The 23,369-nt window shown below is 42.8% G+C and overlaps 1 protein-coding gene across 5 annotated transcripts in view; it reads left to right on the top strand.

Moving 5' to 3' along the window:
- NOL4 (nucleolar protein 4) overlaps positions 1 to 22,594 on the top strand; it is a 464,933-nt gene extending 442,339 nt beyond the window's left edge. For 3 of the 5 annotated variants that reach the window (XM_073583741.1, XM_073583738.1, XM_073583740.1), the window contains one exon: positions 19,551 to 22,594. In XM_073583741.1, coding sequence (XP_073439842.1) covers positions 19,551 to 19,747 — 197 coding nt within the window. In that variant the 3' untranslated portion in view covers positions 19,748 to 22,594. The remainder of the gene's footprint in view (positions 1 to 19,550) is intronic. The other 2 variants (XM_073583742.1, XM_073583739.1) reach the window with 1 other exon arrangement.
- The last annotated feature ends 775 nt before the right edge of the window (positions 22,595 to 23,369 follow it).

Raw genomic sequence — 23,369 nt, 5'->3', positions numbered from 1 at the left:
GCCGGTGGAGCCCCACTGCACCACAGCCAAACCGGTCAGTGCTCATAGCAAGTGAGCATTTTAGCTACATAGAGCCGCTCTGTGTAGCACTAGCAATTGGATGATTGCAGCTTCTAGTCTCCCATGGAGACTATTAAAGCAAGTGTAAAGTAAAAAAAAGTTTTGAAAAATATTTGAAAAATAAAAAAAAATAAGAGTTCAAATTACCCCCCAATTCATAATAAAACTACGGTATAAAGAAAAAAAACAAAACACATATTTGGTATTGCTACTTTCAGAATCGCCCGATTTTTCAATGTATAAACATAATTAATCCGATCAGTAAACGGCGTAACGCCAGAATTACATTTTTTTGGTCGTCACAACATTGCAATAAGATGCAATAACGGGCAATCAAAAAATCTTATCAATGCCAATATGATATCAGTAAAAACGTCAGCTCGATGCTCAAAAAATAAGCCCTCATCCAGCCCCAGATCACGAAAAATGGAGACGCTACGGGTCTTGGTAAATTGCTACTTGTTTCCTTTTTTTTTTTTTAAGAAACTTTGGATTTTCTCACCACTTAACTAAAAAAGAACCTAGACATGTTTGGTATCTACGAACTCGTAATGACCTGGAGAATCATAATGGTCAGTTTTAATATTTAGTCAACAAGGTAAAATAGCAAAACAAAAAACTATTGTGAAATTGCACTTTTTTTTTGCAATTTCACCGCACTTGGAATTTTTTTCCTGTTTTCTGGTACACGACATGGTAAAACCAATGGTGTCGCTCAAAAGTACAACTCATCCCGCAAAAAAAACAAGCCCTGACATGGCCATATTGATGGAAAAATAAGTTATGACTCTGGGAATATGGGGAGCAAAAAACGGAAACGCAAAATTGGAAAAAACCAAGGTGATGAAGGGGTTAAGCAAGACAGATTTGATCTGGGAGGGTTTCAGAGTTAATAATAAGTTTAGGAGGCAGGAGGAGAAGCAGTTTATAAAGAAAACACATTTTTTTTTAGTAAGAAAGTATATTTCAGATTTTCTTATGTATTTTTTTATACAATTGATTTATGCAAAGTTTGTTGAAAGTACAATTCCCACGTAAAGAGAATCTGTGAGTGAAACTTTTCTAAGAAATCAGTGATACAGGACAGGGCAATGTGAAACATCTCCAACAATGCCTATTTTACTTCCATCCAGTGCTATGATGCATCGAAAATTCATCTCTTATTAAAATGCTAATTAGCTTTCCATCATCATTGGTGGGTGTGCCAGAGCTTGTGCAGTCCCGGGGTCATGTTAGCTTCTCCCCACTGGTGCTTTTCTATTAACAGCAGAGATTGCTCCACGACTTCACCTCTGTCTCCACTGTCAATCAAGAAGCCGGGGCAGCGGCGGGGAAAATCTTCTGATATGCTCACCAGAACACTTGCAGAGCTAATTTACATATGAATAAAGCATGAAAATTTGTTGCTGGAGGTCAATGAAATAAGTATCCTTTTAGAGACTTTTCACCCTAACCTATCCTGAGCTACCTCTGACTTCTTAGTCATACCGACCAAATTGCCTGTAAGGTATGATATGTGTCACGGTCACGTGTGTCTGGACGCAGCAGCTACCGCAGGGCGAACCCATGACACGCGTGAACCTGGATACACCACCTCCAGTTGGGCAAACTTAAATAATAAGACGTGCAGCTGGATACACCGCCTCCAACAGGCGAATTTAGGTATTACACGTAAATCTGGAAACCCCGCCTCCAGTAAGGCGAATTTAAATAATAAAGGGGAAACCTGGTTAACATTAACAATGGAGGGCCCTGCGATAGGGAAATGGGGAAGTGGAGACCTCCTGCACTCCCCTGAGCCAGTGTCCCAGCACTCCTAACGTTCCCTATGCCGGTTCCGCACTGGGCGACGCACAGGAACCTTAAAACCCTGACTCACCCTGCAGCTAAACCCTCACTAGGGAATTGGACAGTGCAGAAACTAATCCCACCACTGCACTAAACACACATGAGGAAAAATGACAATACAGGGGAAACACCACTTAGCTTTGCTCTGTTGCGTACGCTCCCAGCAACAGAGCCCACCACCTGCGTGCATCTTCTCCTCCACCCGGATCCATCACCATAGCCGGATCCATCACCATAGTGCAGCCTTGGAGCAGAGTCCACCACCAGTTGCAGCTGCCCAGTAAACAGAGTCCCAAAGATGAGTCCAGCTTCTGCCAAAAAGTCGAGCATGCTCGAGTCCAACTTTTATGCCAAGAAGTCAAGCATGCTTGAGTCCAGCTCTCAGCAACCAAGTCCAGCATGGTGAGTGCAACTCTACACCATAGTCGCCACTCCACCAAACCATGCAAGCACTTCCTGCCGACACCAAAACTGCGACTCCACCACGCCATGCCAGCCCTTCTTGCAGACTCCAACGATGAACTCCACCAATCCATGCCAGCACTCCTTGCAGACTCCATAGCTGACTCAACCCCTCTGGCTGGGCTGCCCAGGACTCTCATTCAGCTCCTTCATCACCCAGGCTTGCTTCCCAAATGACGAACTCACAATCACCATCAGTGATCAAACACACCTGACACTCTTTTATAGAGCCTCACACCTGTTTGGCAATTACGTGCACTCAACCAAAGAAGCTAAAGTGCACTACCGCTCACCACCACTGGGGCAACTTAGAGCAAACGACACCACGTGTAATAATTCCAATGGACAACGGGGGCAATCACACCACTTTGGCTCCCAGCCAAAGGAAAAAAAGTTCATTATGTACATTTAAGATTGACTCTGGATCATGACAATATGAACATTTATACTATACTATATAATTAGTTTCACATTTTTGTCGTAGCTCTGCGATTTTAAAACCGCAACACAATTCTGAACATCAAGCAGTCAAAGCAGAAATATGATTGACTATTGACTTGGTTTTTGATTAGTGATGAGCGAGCATGCTCGGGTGTTATCCGAGCATCTTGGGAGTGCTCGGATAATATGTTCGAGTCCCCGCTGCTGCATGATTTGTGGCTGTTAGACAGCTGCAACACATATGGGGATGGCCTGTTTGTTATGCAATCTCCCTCATGTGTTGCAGTAGTCTAACAGCCGCAAAACATGCAGCCGCGGGGACTCGACCATATTGTCCGAGCACTCCCAAAGCGATATGTCTACAGTCACTCTGTGACTGCAGAATTATGAATCCCCACAGCGCACACACTGTACGCTGCGAGGATTTGCTGGTTTCTGAGTCGGAAATGGGGGTTCATATGCATTATACATACTCCCGGCCAGAGCCGTATTGAGTGAGGCCCGCCCCGATTAGTGATGTAGCCGTCCAGTGGCCACCACTGGCTAGAGGGCACGGCCTCACTCCATACAAGTGTATGGGGTGAGGATTCGCTGACTGGATGGGCTCTGGCCATGAGTATGTGTAACTCATACATACCCTCCGGTCACCGGCTCAGAAACCGGCGAATCTCCGCAAATCACAGTGTGTGCATCGGGAGGATTCGTAAGTCACACAGAGTGCAGACATATCGATTTGTACCAGACAACCCCTTTAAGGATAAATGTAGGTCATCTCAGTATAAACCAGGGAGTTACATGATTGCTGCAGATAAAACTAATACAATGGGGAATATTTACCAAGCTAAATATTTCATACTAGATGGTGGCCCGATTCTATCGCATCGGGCATTCTAGAGTCTCTGTTAAAATAAAAAATAGTTATATACTCACCTTCTGACGGCCCCCGGACTCTTTCTCTCCTCTCCACGCTCCCAGCATCTTCCGGTTCCAGTAATGCTTTGCGCGAAACACCGCTGATGAGGTCGCACTCTTGCGAGAGTGACGTCATCTTCAGCCCTTCTCGCTAAGCATTACTGGAACTGGAAGATGTCGGGCGCATGGTGAGAGGAGGGACAGAGTCCGGGGGCCGTCGAAAGGTGAGTATATAACTATTTTTTATTTTAACAGAGACTCTAAAATACCCGATGCGATAGAATTGGGCCACCATCTAGTGTGTTATGCTCCTGTTACCTAATGTATTGTACTCCAGTTACAGCCAGAGCTGCAGTCACTCTTCTGCTGTTACCTAATGTATTGTACTCTAGTTACACCCAGAGCTGCAGTCACTGTTCTGCTGTTACCTAATGTATTGTACTCCAGTTACAGCCAGAGCTGCAGTCATTGTTCTGCTGTTACCTAATGTATTGTACTCCAGTTACACCCAGAGCTGCTGTCACTGATAATGGCTGTCACCCAGAGCTCACATCTCTACAAAACTGCTCCTGGTAAGTCGCCAGAAGCTTTGCAATGGTATCCTCTCATTGTAGAGCTGTTTTAATAGTCCAGGTTACATCAAGTAAATTGTGTTGTTACCAGTTAACAGAATTCTCCAATTAAAATGAAAAATGTGTATCTGTATTCAGGCCTTAATTAAGCCCCTTTGGGACCTCTGCCAGCAATGAGAATCAAGGCACTGAGGTCGCTTCTGCTTTATACCCTGCCCTGTTTCACTAGTGATGAAGCTCCGTCATTCTTAGGAATGGTGGAGATCCTGGTAGTCAGACCCCCACTGATCAAGTACTGATGTCATATTCACGCAATATGTCATCACATCTAGTGATGGAAGCATGTCTTGGAGGGAGTGACATGAACCGATGTCTGTCATACGCTTTTTAGCTACTACTATGGTCTACAGCTTGGAAATACCAAGCCATAAGCAGTGTGGATATGGGGTACAGATACTGCTCCGCTGCCTCCCTTACACATATCAGCATTGCCCGCGGAGGGCCGGTCCCAGCGGCCGCTGTGCAGTGTGCTCACATGTACCCATTATACTTGTAAACCAACATCACCTCTCCATGTTTGCAGTACATAATAATACTGAGTGTTAAATAACAAATGAAATCCAGTTGTGCAGTAATGTGACTTCTGCAGGAAACACTGACATATATTGATTTTTGTGGTAATTGAAGGCATTGTAAATGATTTAACCTTTGTGGCCACATATCTAATGCTGTCTGTCACTCATCAATAATTACAATTGTAGAAGCCGGCATTTATGGTTTTCTTAAAGTAGATTCAATATAAAATACCATCACTGGCAAATTAAAAAGCCACGGGATCTGGGCAGCGCTCAAGTTACCCACCAACAGTCAACATAACCAAGTTATTCCGTATGTTTGTGAGGTTTCCAATGTATTTAGTGCGCTCTATCTACATTTCTTCACAAGCACGGGGTCTCTGATGTGAAAAGGGTTTTTATACATTTGAATCCGTCTCAATTTTTCCTTAAAGGGGTGGTCCGGCATCTAAAATGTATTTCCTAATTATCTATATTTACACCCTAACCACTTTTGTAATTTCCTTCATTACACAATATGCCACACTACTCCTCATTTACTTAATCTCTAAATGTGTTTTTACTGAAAGGCTGCGGCTTCACTCATTCCTCTTAGCGTCCATCTCTTCTCCTGTGACGTCCTGTCCCAGGAGGGTGATGAAAGCTGCATGGCGTGAGTGCAGCCTCAACCTCCTGTGACGTCCTGTTCCAGGAGGACAATGGATGATGCGGGAAGTGAGTGCAGCTTCAACCTCCTGTGACATCCTGTTCCAGGAGGGTGATGGATGCTGCGTAGAGTGAGTGCAGCCTCAGCCTCCTGTGACATCCTGTTCCAGGAGGGTGATGGATGCTGCGTAGAGTGAGTGCTGCCTCAGCCTCCTGTGACGTCCTGTTCCAGGAGGACGATGGACACTGCGGGGAGCGCATGCAGCCTCAGCCTCCTCTGACATCCTGTTCCAGGAGGACGATAGACTCTGTGGGAAGTGAGTGCAGCCTCAGCTTCCTGAGATGTCACATTTGAGATTCCGCTCAAGCGAAACTTCTGAGAAAGTGCAGTAAAAAAACAGTGCTGAGAATCCACATTTCTGATCATATTCATGGTGACTGGTTACTCCCTCCTCCCCACAGTGTATTTTGGCGGGTAGGTCTGAGAGGGACGTTTAATCCAGTCAAATCTGTGATAATTGGTTAAAATTATCAGAAAGCGAGGTACAAACATCATTCATCTGCTAAAATTAGATCACTTTCATAAGGCCCAATTTCATGCAATTTTTCGGTGCATTTTTTTTCCAGTCTTTGTCAGGAGTCGATCTTAAAGAGAGAGGAAGTATATAGGCAAGATTCTACTTCTTACTTTTTTTTTACTCCACTCCAAACTTGGCTTCCTTTAGTAAATAATCCTATACCTCACTCACTCGGATGAAATCCATTAAGTTGTGTCATACAACTTGGAAACCAAACAGTGGTGATCAGCAGGCATTATTGGAAGAACCATGCTTCCATTCCGGGTTGGGCTGTTGGGTAAGCACAATGCCAGTCCAGACATAATGTAAGATGGGGGTGCCATCCAGGATGAGTTGCTGAATTCAGGTAATATGGGCCAGGTTAACATCAGTGAGGGACTCGTTGGCTGACGGGACTTTCACGGTCCACCTTTACCATATTGTTTGCATACTACATGGGGCAATGGGTAATGATCTTGTCCATCTGAGGTCGGTTTCACTCGTCCAGGTATTTCCGGTACTGGAAAAACCAGTACCGGCGATATCTCTGTCTGTGTGTACACGCGGCACATCCGTGTGGCACACGTGTGCCGCCCGTGTGCCGCATCAGTACCACACGGACGGCCGCAGGGGAAGTATCGCTGCAGTAATCGCTGTTCCCCTGCATGTGGTGCTGAACTCTGATGTCATTCTTCCCTGCTCTGCCGGCAACAGCTTGAGCAGGGAAGAATGAATGAAAACAAATCGACGTGGGGTCCCCCTTATTTTTTAACCAACCCTTCAAAACTATACAGGTGCGGGCTGCTATTCTCAGGCTGGTAAGGGGCCTTTAATATGGCCCCCCCAGGCGAAAAACAGCAGCTTGCAGCTGCCCAGAAAAGACGCATCTATTAAATGCGCCTATTCTGGAGTTTTGTCCGGCTCTTCCCACTTGCCCTGTAGTGGTGGCAAGTGGGGTAATAAGAGATTAATGTCACCTTGCTATTGTAAGGTGACATTATGCCCGGGTTAGCAATGGAGAGGTGTCAATAAGACACCTATCCATTACTAATCATATAGAAAATAAAGGGTTAATTAAACACACACACATTAAGAATAAAGTATTTTAATGAAATAATACAACACACGTTTTCCCATCTTTATTAGACTGCTAATTCCATCTTGAAGCCATTGATCACCTGTAAAAAAAAATTAAAAAAACAACAACAATATAGCATATCTGTCCGGTGTTCAGTCAAGTCCCACAGCGTAAATCCATCTCTGGGGGTTAATACATTTACAGGGGGAGCTGTGCTAATGCGACCACTCAGGCTGTAAACTACTTGGAAATGAAAGGGAAGCAGCGCGCACAGGCTCAGTGACGAGCGGTGACGTCACTGAGTCTGTGCGCACTGCTTCCCATTCATTCCCCAGTAGTTTACAGCCTGAGCGGTCGCATTAGCACTGCTCCCCTGTTAACTTATTAGCCCCAAGAGATAGATTTACACCGTGGGACTTGACTGAGCGTCGGACAGTTATGCTATATTGTTGTTGTTTTTTATTTTACAGGTGATCAATGGCTTCAAGATGGAATTAGCACAGTCTAATAAAGATGGGAAAAATGTGTGTTGTATTATTTCATTAAAAGACTTTATTCTTAATGTGTGTGTGTGTGTTTAATTAACTCTTTACTTACTATAGGATTAGTAATGGATAGGTGTCTTATTGACACCTCTCCATTACTAAGCTGGGCTTAACCCCTTCACCCCCAAGGGTGGTTTGCACGTTCATGACCGGGCCAATTTTTACAATTCTGACCACTGTACCTTTATGAGGTCATAACTCTGGAACGCTTCCATGGATCCCGGTGATTCTGACATTGTTTTCTCGTGACATATTGTACTTCATGTTAGTGGTAAAATTTCATTCAAATAACTTGCGTTTATTTGTGAGAAAAACGGAAATTTGGCGAAAATTTTGAAAATTTCGCAATTTTCCAACTTTGAATTTTTATGCCCTTAAATCACAGAGATATGGCACACAAAAAACTTGATAACTAACATTTCCCACATGTTTACTTTACATCAGCACAATTTTGGAACCAAAATTTTTTTTTGTTAGGAAGTTATAAGGGTTAAAAGTTGACCAGCGATTTCTCATTTTTACAACACCATTTTATTTTTAGGACCACATCACATTTGAAGACACTTTGAGGGGTCTATATGATAGAAAATACCCAAAAGTGACACCATTCTAAAAACTGCACCCCTTAAAGTGCTCAAAACCACATTCAAGAAGTTTATTAACCCTTTAGGTGCGTCACAGGAATTTTTTTGAATATTTAAAAAAAAATGAACATCTAACTTTTTTTCATAAAAAAAATACTTCAGGTTCAATTTTTTTTTATTTTACCAAGGGTAACAGGAGAAATTGGACTGCAAAAGTTATTGTGCAATTTGTCCTGAGTACGCAGATACCTGATATGTGGGGGGGAACCACTGTTTCGGTGCATGGCAGAGCTCAGAATGGAAGGAGCGCCGTTTGACTTTTTCAATGCAAAATTGGCTGGAATTCAGATTGGACGCCATGTCACGTTTGGAGAGTCCCTGATGTATCTAAACAGTGGAAACCCCCTACAAGTGACCCCATTTTGGAAACTAGACCCCCCAAGGAACTTATCTAGATATGTGGTGAGAACTTTGAACCCACAAGGGCTTTACAGAAGTTTATAACATAAAGCCATACAATTAAAAAATCATATTTTTTCCACAAAAATGATCTTTTCATCCCAATTTTTATTTTCCCAAGGGTAACAGGACCCTAAAAGTTATTGTGCAATTTGTCCTGAGTATGCTGATACCCCACATGTGGGGGTAAACCACTATTTGGGCGCATGGCAGAGCTCGGAAGGGAAGCAGCGCCATTTGACGTTTTTGGCTGGAATTGAGATCGGACACCATGTCGCGTTTGGAAAACCCCTGATGTACCAAAACAGTGGAAACCCCCCACAAATGACACAATTTTGGAAACTAGACCCCCTAAGGAACTTATCTAGATGTGTGGTGAGAACTTTGAACCCCCATGGGCTTCACAGAAGTTTATAACATAAAGCCATACAATTAAAAAATCATATTTTTTCCACAAAAATGATCTTTTCACCCTCAATTCTTATTTTTCCAAGGGTAACAGGACCCTAAAAGTTATTGTGCAATTTGTCCTGAGTACGCTGATACCCCACATGTGGGGGTAAACCACTATTTGGGCGCATGGCAGAGCTCGGAAGGGAAGCAGCGCCATTTGACGTTTTTGGCTGGAATTGAGATCGGACACCATGTCGCGTTTGGAAAACCCCTGATGTACCAAACAGTGGAAACCCCCCACAAGTGACACCATTTTGAAAACTAGACCCCCTAAGGAACTTATCTAGATGTGTGGTGAGAACGTTGAACCCCCATGGGCTTCACAGAAGTTTATAACATAAAGCCATACAATTAAAAAATCATATTTTTTCCACAAAAATGATCTTTTCACCCACAATTCTTATTTTTCCAAGGGTAACAGGACCGTAAAAGTTATTGTGCAATTTGTCCTGAGTACGCTGATACCCCACATGTGGGGGTAAACCACTATTTGGGTGCATGGCAGAGCTCGGAAGGGAAGCAGCGCCATTTGACGTTTTTGGCTGGAATTGAGATCGGACACCATGTCGCGTTTGGAAAACTCCTGATGTATCAAAACAGTGGAAACCCCCCACAAATGACACCATTTTGGAAACTAGACCCCCTAAGGAACTTATCTAGATGTGTGGTGAGCACTTTGAACCCCCCAGTGCTTCACAGAAGTTTATAACGCCCGGGCGTGAAAATAAAAAATTCGTATTTTTTCCACAAACATGATCTTTTAGTCACCATTTTTTTATTTTCCCAAGGGTACCAGGAGAAATTGGACCCCAAAAGTTGTTGTCCAATTTGTCCTGAGTATGCTGATACCCCATATGTGGGAGAAAACTACTGTATGGGCACACGTCGGGGCTCGGAAGGGAAGTAGTGACGTTTTGGAATGCAGACTTTGATGGAATGGTCTGCGGGTGTCATGTTGCCTTTGGAGAGCCCCTAATGTACCTAAACAGTGGAAACCCCCCACAAATGACACCATTTTGGAAACTAGACCCCCTAAGGAACTTATCTAGATGTGTGGTGAGCACTTTGAACCCCCCAGTGCTTCACAGAAGTTTATAACGCCCGGGCGTGAAAATAAAAAATTCGTATTTTTTCCCACAAACATGATCAATTAGTCCCCAATTTTTTTATTTTCCCAAGGGTAACAGGAGAAATTGAACCCCAAAAGTTGTTGTCCAATTTGTCCTGAGTACGCTGACACCCCATATGTGGGAGAAAACTACTGTATGGACACACGTCAGGGCTCGGAAGGGAAGTAGTGACGTTTTGGAATGCAGACTTTGATGGAATGGTCTGCGGGTGTCATGTTGCCTTTGGAGAGCCCCTAATGTACCTAAACAGTGGAGACACCCACAAATGACCCCATTTTGGAAACGAGAACCCCTAAGGAACTTATCTAGATGTGTGGTGAGCACTTTGAACCCCCAAGGGCTTCACAGAAGTTTATAATGCCAGGGCATGAAAATAAAAAAATCGTATTTTTTCCACAAACATGATCAATTAGTCCCCAATTTTTTCATTTTCCCAAGGGTAACAGGACAAATTGGACCGCAAAAGTTGTTGTCCAACTTGTCCTGAGTACGCTGACACCCCATATGTGGGAGAAAACTATTGTATGGACACACGTCGGGGCTCGGAAGGGAAGCAGTGCCATTTTGGAATGCAGACTTTGATGGAATGGTCTGCGGGTGTCATGTGCGTTTGGAGAGCCCCTGATGTACCTAAACTATTGAAACTCCCAACAGGTGACCCCATTTTGGACACTAGACCCCCCCACGGAACTTATCTAGATGTGTGGTGAGCACTTTGAACCCCCAAGTGCTTCACAGAAGTTTATAACGCTCGGACGTGAAAATAAAAAAATCATTTTTTTCCACAAAAATGATATTTTTGCCCCCAATTTTTTATTTTCCTAAGGGTAACAGGAGAAATTGGACCCCAAAAATTGTTTTGCAATTTGTCCTGAGTAGGCTGATACCCTACATGTGGGGGTAAAACACTGTTTGGGCGCATGGCAGAGCTTGGAAGGGAAGGAGCACCATATGACTTTTTCAACTCAGAATTGGCTGGAATTGAGATCAGACGCAATGTTGCATTTGGAGAGCCCCTGATGTGCCCAAACAGTGGAAAGCCCCAATTCTAACTCCAACCCGAACCCCAACACACCCCTAACCCTAATCTCAGCCCTAACCCAAGCCCTAACCCAAGCCCTAACCCTAGCCCTAACTCTAACCCTAGCCCTAACCCTAGCCCTAACCCTAGCCCTAACCCTAGCCCTAACCCTAACCCTAGCCCTAACCCTAGCCCTAATGGAAAAATGGAAATAAATACATTTTTTTAATTTTATTATTTTTCCCTAACTAAGGGGGTGATAATGGGGGGTTTGATTTACTATTTATGGCGGTTTTTATTTTTGGCAGCTGTCGCACGCTAAAAGACGCTTTTTATTGTAAAAATAGTTTTTGCATCACCACATATTGAGAGCTATAATTTTTCCGTATTTTGACCCACCGAGTCATGTGAGGTCTTATTTTTTGCGGGACGAGTTGACGTTTTTATTGGTACCATTTCGGGCACGTGACATTTTTTGATCGCTTTTTATTCCGATTTTTGGGACGCAGAATGAACAAAAACCAGCGTTTCATGAATTTCTTTTGGGGGAGTGCGTTTACACCGTTCCGCGTGCGGTAAAATTGATAAAGCGGTTTTATTCTTCGGGTCAGTACGATTACAGCGATACCTCATTTAGGTCTTTTTTTATGTTTTGTCGGTTTTATGCAATGAAAACTATTTTATATAAAAAATAATTATTTTTGCATCGCTTTATTCTGCGAGCTATAACTTTTTTATTTTTTTGCTGATGATGCTGTGTGTGGCTCGTTTTTTGCGGGACAAGATGACGTTTTCAGCGGTACCATGGATATTTATATGCGTCTTTTTGATCGCGCGTTATTACACTTTTTGTTTGGCGGTATGATAATAAATCATTATTTTTTGCTTCGTTTTTTATTTTTATTTTTTAAGGGGTTCGCTAAAGGGGTTAACTAATGGGACAGTTTTATAGGGCGGGTCGTTACGGACGCGGCGATACCTAATATGTGTACTTTTATTGTTTTGTTTTTTTTTTATTTTCAAAAAATGAATTTATTGGGGAATATTTTTTTTTTTTTTACTAATTTATTTGGCGATTTTTTTTTTATTATTTTTACACTTTTTTTTAATTTTTTTTTTACTTTATTACATAGTCCCAGTTGGGACATCACTGTCCTGTGACAGATCGCTGATCTGTCACATCACAGATCACTGTGACAGATCAGCAATCTGTCACAGGCAGTGCACAAGGCTTCCTCATGCCTGCGCTTTGCAGGCACTGAGGAAGCCAGCTTCCTCCAGGCCCCGGAAGGCCCCCGTCGCCATCTTGGATCCGGGGGCCTGGAGGAAAGGAGTCCCCCGCAGCAGCGCTGCACATTGCGCTGCCGTGGGGGGCTCAGGGAAGCACGGAGGGAGCCCCCTCCCTGCCGATGCTTCCCTTTAACTCCCGGTACACCGCGATCATGTTTGATCACGGTGTGCAAGGGGTTAACGTGTCGGGGCGGTCCGTGACCGCCCCTGACACATAGTGCCGGGTGTCAGCTGTGATAATCAGCTGACACCCGGCCGCGATCAGTGGCGCTCACCAAGTGGGCGCCGCTGATCGCGCTAGACGTACTATCCCGTCCATGGGCATAGGGGCCCGGCTCCCATGGACGGGATAGTACGTCTGATGTCAGGAAGGGGTTAATGTCACCTTACAATAGCAAGGTGACATTAATCCCTTATTACACAACTTGCCACCTCTACAGGGCAAGTGGGAAGAACCGGACAAACCTCCAGAATAGGCGCATTTAATAGATGCGCCTTTTCTGGGCAGCTGCGGGCTGCTGTTTTTAGGCTGGGGGGGCCATATTAAAGACCACTTACCAGCCTGAGAATAGCAGCCCGCACCTGTATAGTTTTACCAGGTTGGTTAAAAAAATAAGGGGGACCCCACGTCGGTTTGTTTTCATTCATTCTTCCTTGCTCAAGCTGTTTCCGGCAGAGGAGGGAAGAATGACAGCCGAGTTCAGCACCACATGCAGGGGAACAGCGGCTTACTGTAACCGCTTCTTCCCCGGCAGCCGTCCGTGCTCATGTAGGACAGGGTGCACTGTTCTCCGTTTGCACATGTGCAGCACGTGTTGCGAGCCATGTGTCCATGTTAAAACAGACATGTCTGCGTGTTGTGCACACAGACACACGGTACGTGTGAAAACATGCACATGTGCAAAGACACATAGATTATAATGGGTGTATGTGTGTGAAAACTGTCACCACACGTACCGGAGACACGGACGTGTTAAAAAGGCCTTAGGCCGGTTTCACATTTGCGCTTTATAGCGCAGCGACGGCCTGCGCACGGCCGTCGCTAAGCCCCGCCCCCTGCCGGCTCCCTGCCCGCTCCTTCCGGTCATCTCCGCCTTCTAGCGCACATGGGCGCTTGCGATCTGCGCACCCTATCTTTAGCATAGGGTGCACAGATCGTGCGCTGGCCGTGCGCTGCGCACTTTTGAAGGTGTGCCGTGCGCGCCGAAATGCAACATGCTGCGTTCGGCGCACACGGGCGCACCTTCAAAAGTGCGCAGCGCACGGCAAAATCCTGCTAGCGCACGGCCAGCGCACGATCTGTGCACCCTATGCTAAAGATAGGGTGCGCAGATCGCAAACGCCCATGTGCGCTAGAAGGCGGCGATGACCGGAAGGGGCGGGCAGGGAGCCGGGAGGGGGCGGGGCTTAGCGGCGCCGTGCACAGGTCGTCGCTGCGCTATAAAGTGCAAATGTGAAACCGGCCTTAGTCTGACATTTTTACATAAATCTAGCCCACTGACACCTGCTGAAGCCTTACCTCTGGTGACTACAAGTTATTAGAAAAATAAGGAAATGTCCTAAGCTCTGACCTCTTCCTACACACTGTCGTTATTAGTTTGGGATTTGAAGAATATTAAAGATAAAATATTGAACGTAAAATGTGCTGTCAGCATCCCTAGATCACAGTCTGTGTCTTGGCCTATGAATGGACTACTACACTGTATTGCAGAATTCAGTGGGCAGGTGGTAAATTACTGTGTATTAACTCCTTGTGCGGTGCTGGAAGACATCATGAGTCTATAATCAATTCCCTGCACATTCTATTAGCACAGCATGCCCACCTACAGCATGGACGCATAGTGCTGATTGTAAAAATGAAGCCTTTCTTGCTATTTAATTGGCATGTTCTGTTTTTCATTTACTGACATGCTTCTAAACGAAAAAATAAAGTATAAATATAAAAACCTATTACGGTATATAGAAAATAAATACAATAAATGGTAAATATTGAATAAGGTGCAAATTTAGAATTCAGAGTTTTGTAGCATTTTATTTGCCACTGAGATCACTCCTGTGGAAAGACAACCAGTGGGGCAGCACGGTGGCTCAGTGGATAGCACTGCAGACTTGCAGCACTGGAGTCCTGGATTGAAACCCACCAAGGACAAAATCTGCAAGGAGTTTTTATGTTCTCCCCGTGTGTGTGTGGGTTTCCTCCAGGTTCTCCGGTTTCCTCCCACATTCCAAAGACATACTGATAGGGAATTTAAATTGTGAGCCCCAGTGGGGACAGCGATGATAATGTGTGTAAAGCGCTGCGGAATATGTTGGCGCTATATAAATAAAAAGATTATTATTTAGCACTGTTGCCTTGCAGCACTGGGGTCCTGGGTTGTAGTCGCACCAAAGACAACATCTCCAAGGAGTTTTTATGTTCTTCTCGTATTTTCGTGGGTTTCCCCCTGGATTCTCCAGTTTCCTCTCACTCTCCAAAGACATACTGATAGGGAATCTAGATTGTTAGCCCCAACAGGAACAGTGATGATAATGTGTGTAAAGCGCTGCAGAATATGGTTGTGCCATAAAAGTAAAGCATAGTATATAAATAAATCATTGCTCACGATAATACATATGAATTACAGAACTGAAAGATTTTGTGCGTCAGTAATGCCCCCATAAGGACTAATGTAAAAAGGGAAACAATCCAGCAGCACAATTTTATAGGAAAGTACAGAACACTATGTCCTGCTATTTTTTTATGTTAAATAAGACATAAAATGCATTTATTGTACCATTCACCATTGCTGATCTGTTTTGGATACTATAACTGGATCCTAGCAGAAGAAATCATGTATGCCTGAAACATACTCGCTAAGAAGCCGGACTCAGTATGTAAGGAAGTATACTCGCTAAGAAGCCAGACTCAGTATGTAAGGAAGTATACTCGCTAAGAAGCCAGACTCAGTATGTAAGGAAGTATACTCGCTAAGAAGCCAGACTCAGTATGTAAGGAAGTATACTCGCTTAGAAGCCGGACTCAGTATGTAAGGAAGTATACTCGCTAAGAAGCCAGACTCAGTATGTAAGGAAGTATACTCGCTAAGAAGCCAGATTCAGTATGTAAGGAAGTATACTCGCTAAGAAGCCGGACTCAGTATGTAAGGAAGTATACTCGCTAAGAAGCCAGACTTAGTATGTAAGGAAGTATACTCGCTAAGAAGCCAGACTCAGTATGTAAGGAAGTATACTCGCTAAGAAGCCGGACTCAGTATGTAAGGAAGTATACTCGCTAAGAAGCCAGACTTAGTATGTAAGGAAGTATACTCGCTAAGAAGCCAGACTTAGTATGTAAGGAAGTATACTCGCTAAGAAGCCGGACTCAGTATGTAAGGAAGTATACTCGCTAAGAAGCCAGACTCAGTATGTAAGGAAGTATACTCGCTAAGAAGCCAGACTCAGTATGTAAGGAAGTATACTCGCTAAGAAGCCAGACTCAGTATGTAAGGAAGTATACTCGCTAAGAAGCCGGACTCAGTATGTAAGGAAGTATACTCGCTAAGAAGCCAGACTTAGTATGTAAGGAATTATGTAGACATAACCAGAATGACAGAATTCTGCAAAGAACATATTCCCTAATAAAGGATACGATCCAAAAATTGTAGAGAGTGAATAAAGAACATAGAGAGCTTAAATATCCTAATATGGATTATCCACCAATAAATTTCAATACTTGTTTAGCCAAAAGTACAGATCAATTTATTTATCCAAAAAAATCACATAAACACGACAATAATAGTGTAAGCAAAATCCATATAGCAAATTACATCTTATAAAAACAGGCTGGCAAAAGTACAACCATGGAGCAAACAGATAGGCATACAGTATCAAAGAGAGAGTAAGAGGAGACCAGAGAACAGGGTCTTAAAATGTAAGCCACATCATACCAATGTTTGTATAACGTAGTCCCCCTACAAAAAATCCTGAGATGGGAACAGAGGTGATAATTATATGCTCACTTAATACCAAGTCTTTTCATTTATAACCTAATCAGAATGTAGACAGGAGTGTAAAATAAATGAGCAGAGGATCATCTTTGAAATTCCAACAGATAATGCTGACACATATAAAATAAAATGTGAAGGACCTTTTACCCATCTAGTCTTGTGCCTAAACGTTGCATCGGGGCCCTGACGCGCGTTTCGCTCTGGATTCCTTTGGGGGCAGACTTCTCTCGTTATTATACTAAATTATAGCACACTGCAATCTATGATGTGGTTTACATTTTAAGACCCTATTCTTTGGTCTCCCCTTACACTCTCTTTGATACTGTATGCCTATCCGTTTGCTCCATGGTTGTACTTTTGCCTGCCTGTTTTTAAAAGATGTAATTTGCTGTATGGATTTTGCTTACACTATTATTGTCTTGTTTATGTGATTTTTTTTGGATAAATAAATTGATTTGTACTTTTGGCTATACAAGTATTGGAATTTGTTGGTGGATAATCCATATAATTATTAGGATAGTTAAGTTCTCTATGTTCTTTATTCATTCTGAGTATGTAAAGAAGTATACACGCTAAGAAGCCAGACTTAGTATGTAAGGAAGTATACTCGCTAAGCAGCTTTGCTTCTGTAGTGGAATATCTCTATATATGCAGACCCTAATGGAGCCTTTGTGGTGAAATACATTATACGAGTCTTTGCTAATGCATGTATATGCATGTGATCAAGCTATTCACGAGAAATGTTAACTAATTACAGTAGTATTCTTACTTCACATTTTTATTAAAATAGGTGTATCCTATGTCAGGTGTGTCAAAATGGTCTTTCTGGTATTGTTTCTAAGAAGAAGCAGTGAAAGATAATACAGGCCTGAAATGTGTGTCCCATCTGCTACAGAAGAAGAGGGATCACTGGCAACAAAGACATGAAAGTTTAATAACATGCTGCAAGGAACTCAGAATAATGGATGCTGCAGGTGGTTTAAGTGTTTGTCAGAACCCAGCTAAGGGTGGAGAGCACAGCACACAGTGCACTGACCTGGAGTTAAGCCATTGTATTTATGGGTCAGCTGCAGGCAACAGCATACCTGGAGTTCAGATGATTTCCACCGCAAAGCAGGGAGAGCATAAGCATAGCACTGCTACAGACACAGTAATGTCGTAAAGTCATATATTGCATTGTCCTGCTAGTGTCTGTGGGGACACTGAGCACTCTCAATTTCAAAACAGTTCTTACATTCAGAATAGCTTTTCCAGATGGGATTGCAACAATGTACTGTATCTAAGCCAATGTAACATTTGCCATTTTGACTCTGGCTTTAAGGGTGTTTTCACATTGTGATTTTGCCCACATTCAGAGCTCCCTTTGGGGCTTACATACGAAACCCCCCCCATTAAAAAAAGGATTTGGGTGTGTGGACCAACAGGGCCACAGACTATAATGTGTGCTCTGTTGTACATAATTTTCGGGTGTATACACCTACTGGAGGGGGACACTTAAATGCAGTCTGTCCACCCTATTATCATGCTTCATTTATTATACTGGCGGGACCTTTAGGGCCTGTGCACATGTTGCAGTTTTGTCATGTTTTTTTCTGTGCATATTTATTTTCTGATGCCAGCAAAGTGAATGAGAATCCTGAAGTCTCATGCACACGTTACTTTTTCTTCACTTGCAGATTTGGTGTTTTATTTAAAAAGAACCTGTTAGCAGGATTTTGCTAAGTAAATTACAGACATTGTCATGTTGCCACTGTTATACTGATTAAAACAATACGTGAGGTGAAGAAATCCATCTTGTGGTTCTTGTGTAACCAGTGTTAGAAGTTATCAGTTTATGATATGCCAGTGCTTTGGGGCGGGACTGTAGGAAGAGTCTTATCTTCCTGCTCTAAGCCAGAGAAAACAAGAAAAGACCTGCCCACCGGCTGCTCCAAAGCACACACATATTCCTCATCATAGAGACAGAGAGACAGTCTGATTGTGCTTTAGGGTGGCCTGTGGGCAGGTCTCTTCTTGTTTTCTATGGCTTAGAGCAGGAAGAAAAGACTCTGCCTACAGACTCGCCCCGAAATACAAGCATCTCAATAACTGAAAACTTCTAACACTGATTACACAAGAACCACAAGACGGATTTCTTCATCCCAGATATCATTTTAATCAGTTTAATACTGCCAACATGACAATGCCTGTAGTTTACGTTGCAAAATCCTGCTGACAGGTTCGATTTAAATCTACATCATGTCAATTCTTTCTTTGTTTTTGATGCAGATCTCACTCATACTAATGTAAAAAATGCATCAAAACCGGGGCAAAAACACACCTATTTTACACAGTGGTTTTCTTGTTAAAATTTCGCCACCAAGTACTTAACATGTGCACATACCTATCTTTATGACTATGTCTGAGATGTTAAGGCAACCACGACTGCGGCATCCCCTATTGTTACGTCCTTGGCTACAGCTTGTTTTCCCCACAGTTGTAGCTGTACTTGTTGGATTTATAGGTCATATGTATCTACTATCTTGTCCTATTTTCGGACTGCTTGTCTTTATGAAAGTGGCTATTAATGGTGAGAGGGGATTTCACATAAAGGAAGTGCCGGTAAGGCAACTCATATACCAGTGCTAAGCTTCGATAACTTCGTGCTTTAGAGGAACACAAGAAGAAGTTGCTTGGCGACTACTGTGACTGTCTAATCTATTAATTTTGCACATTCCTTATACGCTTCAGTCTTCCTTTACTTACAAGCAAATGATTGCCCTTTACACATTATTCTTTTTTTTTGCTCTTGAAAACCATTAGTGGTTCATTGTCAGCAGTTTCAATGACTTGTGACTAATGTGTACAGATGACTATGCCTGGCAGTGCAGCGTACAGTATGGGAGCTACATGTCTGTGATACTGATGTGCTTTTAATTTGATTTGTCTTCAGCAGGGCCAACGGACCTGAGCATGAAGAGGCAGTTAGCGACTACCTCCACACCATCCAGCAACACAAGCTCCAGACCTCAGCTAAACCCTACTGAAATTAACGCTGTCAGGCAGCTAGTGGCCGGCTACCGGGAATCAGCAGCATTTTTGTTACGTTCTGCAGATGAACTAGAAAACCTGATCTTACAGCAGAACTGAGTCACACAACCTCTTCCCTGGCCTGGTTTAATGCTAGAGTTCCACTAACGACATGCTGACAATGTATATGCCAGAGTGGACCCGTCTGGTTACCGCACTGATGAATAGAGGAGATAATTACCATATGCCACACTGTTTTCAATCCATGAAGTGATGTTAAGGTGCTGCCAGTGAACTCGAGACCTCTGACATTCTGCAGGTCTTTGATGTGTCCAGCTTTTTGTTCTCAGTGTGTCAGTTTAAATATTGCATATGTGGCTGTAGATCATTAAGTCATGCAAAGCAGTGGAGCAAAAGCAAGGCACTAAGTTGTTAAATTATTTCCAAGTGCAATATTAATGGAATGTTCTACTGACTCTGGAAGTAAAGCTACACGACATAGCAGGACAAAATGCCAACATACACTCATGGTAGAACATTTAAGGAAGGATTGCATATTTTTTAAATAATGTGATTTTTATATGGTCATTTTTTCATGCAGACATTTTCATTTCTATGATGTTTTCACATTCCCTACAAGTGAATTAAGAATCTCTTTTCCACTTCAGTTTTTCGCAGGTCTTTAGATTTCTGATTTCTTAAAAAAATTAAAATAACGCACAGCGCCCGACACTTTACATTATTCATACTTCCACTATGGGGTCACTGGATTGAGGAAAATACCTCAGTGCAGGTCCAAATAAAGCCATTCTTGAGTGATATTTTATTAAGAAGTTTTTTCATTTCAATGTTTCTGATAGAGTAGGTCAAAGTCCCAGAAGCTTCTGTGGTGGTACCTAATGGAGAGAGTAAAAGGAAATGCTGATAGTAAGTTATAAGATGTCAATCTGTTAAAAAGCTACTTATCGGATAAAGATGGAGTTTTCCATTACAAAAAGAGACTTCATAAAATGTTAGATTTAGTAGATTAGAGACTATTCTAGAACTAGTAGAACATTTTGAAGAACCTACGAAGAACTCTCCTCAGCATACTTTAGGCTGCAGGTTCTTAACATTCTGGATGGAGGCTACATAAGAGAAGTTACTGCCTCATAAAAAAAGTTGTGCTCTCTAGACACAACTACAGCAAAACAGCACCATCCTATCTTGACCATGCAGCTTAAAGGAAACCTGCAATGTCTCAAAACACTATTAAAATGATGATATGGAGTTAATCTGCAGGTCAATAGCATTCTAAAGCTGTGTGGCCGATGCACTGGGAGGAAATTATCTTTATTCCTCACAGCAGCGTCAGACTTTCAGTTATTGAGGCGCAGCCGGCATGGCTTCAGTCACTGCTCCGAATACAGTGTTTGGCAGGAGTAACCACAAGCCAGCAATGACTAATAGCGGGTTCAGCAGTTTATCCGTACAGAGCCGGCTGTCAGTCATTGTCAGTGGTGCAGATATAGCTGCCACTCACTATGTAGTGAGCAGTGACTGAAGCCGTGCCGGCTGTGCCTCTATGACTGAAATCCTAAGGCTGCCTTTGGGAATAAAGTTAATTTCCTCCCAGAAGTCGGTCTTTCAGTGCAGCGGCCATGCTGCTTTAGAACGCTATTAACCTGCAGGTTAACCCCATATCTGCAGGTCAATAGCGTTTTGGGATGTGACAGGTTTCCTTTAATGTGTGACTGAAGGACATCTATAAGACAACTGGTGGTGGCAAAGCTACTGAATTACTATATATGTTTACAAATCTATTTTTTATTTATTGTCGGTAAGACTTAAGTGTGAAGTATTCCTCAGCAACATAACAATGGTACATACAGTCCATGTAGCAGGATTCCCCCGGGCACCATTGTCAGGTCACGCATTGTGGGAATATAGTCTGCCAATACATTACTAGCTCTCTATATGACCCGTCCCAGGGAACCTATGTCTCTACCCTGTTATCAACACATGAATTTGCTGCTCTTAACGTGTACATGTTCTTTTCTCGGAGGTTGGATATTAATGACTAAATACTTAAGAGGTTGCAAGTGACAATCTGATAATTTGCACTCTGGTGTGTATTTTTCATTTTAAGCAGATATTTTTTACAGAGACCCACTGGGAGGGTAAAAGCCTCACCCTTTTTGCACCCAGCGGGTTAACCCTTTTAGCTGCCAGAGGGGTTAGCAGCACACTGCCATGCAGACTCCTATACTGCTAACCACTCTCCAAATAAAAAGGGGTGAAAATAGTTTAGTTTTTTTTCCACTTACAGTATGTGAATTATAAACCTCCTACGAGACCCAAACCTGTACAAAAGAAATAAAAATATTCTGTAAAAAGAAATAGAAAATTCCAACCTCCCTAGATCCTTATTTTACAATGTGGGCTACACCTTATTAGTGTTTCTTTGTGCACTGAATCATAATTTTCACTTTAGCCGTAGAAAGTACTTTTGTTCTTTGCACAGTATGATATGTTTAGTTGTTTAGCTTTTGTTAAATATCATGTCCCTTGTGCATTCCTGAATTTGCCTTATTTCATGTAAAAATGTAATTCAATTTTTGACAATGAGTTTAAGGCATCAGTGATGATATTTTGTACATAAACATACCTGTTTTATATAGACTGACTGTGATTGTGACTAGGTAATGTGCACTTTTTCTTGTAACTGTGGGCATTGCTATGCTTTTTTGATTGTTTCTAGAATCATTGTTGCTTACTTAAGGAAAACTTTTGTGATACTGTTTGTGAAATATAATGTGAAAAAAACTATTGAATTATGAATATTTTTAATATATTGTACATTATTACACAAAACAACTTTAAGTTGTGGAACCAGATCCACAGATTTCAGTGAAAAAAAAAAATCAAAGATTTGAGGGCTGACATTTCCTCTGTTTTGTTTGGATAAATAAATTGATTTATGTGTAATTTTTTTCCCTTGTGTATAATTCTTTATGGGAAATATATCTGAAGCATTGATAATATTTTTGGAAAGAGATATAATATGATATATATGTGTTGCACTGTGTATTGTTGCAGAATGAGTTAACTGAGACTCCCATCAGTCAGCCTGTTATGACAGTCTGAAGGAGAGTTTGTAACTAGAGTTGAGCGATACCGTCCGATACTTCAAAGTATCGTATCGGATGGTATCGGCCGATCTTTAAAAAAAGTATCGGTATCGCCGATTCCGATACCGGAAGTCCCATTCAAGTCTATGGGACTTCCGGTATCGGAATAAGAAAAACCCTTTCCTGCCCTTGTACAGCCTCTCTGGGGTCTGTACGGGCCTTTCGGGGGGCTGTGCCGGCCTGCCAGGGGGTCTGTGCAGGCTCCGGTGGTCTGTGCCGGCCTGCCGGTGGTCTGTGCAGGCTCCGGGGGGCTGTGCCGGCCTGCCGGGGGGCTGTGCCGGCCTGCCGGGGGGCTGTGCAGGCTCCGGGGGTCTGTGCAGGCATCGTCCGATGGGACTACAAGTCCCATCGGGCGATGCCTGCTACCATGACAGTGATTGACACATTAGCCAATGATGGGACAGTAGTAGTCCCATCATCCGGCTAATGTGTTAAATGTAAAAAAAAAAAAAAAAAAAAAAAAAATTACATGCTACATACATACAACATGCATACTACATACATGCTACATTCATACTACATACTACATACATGCTACATTCATACTACATAAATACTACATGCAACATACA

This window comes from Dendrobates tinctorius, unplaced genomic scaffold, assembly GCF_039654945.1.
Source record: "Dendrobates tinctorius isolate UK_male_01 unplaced genomic scaffold, ASM3965494v1 ptg000081l, whole genome shotgun sequence".
In the NCBI taxonomy this organism is placed as follows: Eukaryota; Metazoa; Chordata; class Amphibia; order Anura; family Dendrobatidae; genus Dendrobates; species Dendrobates tinctorius.
This window is presented reverse-complemented; position numbering and strand designations above follow the sequence as displayed.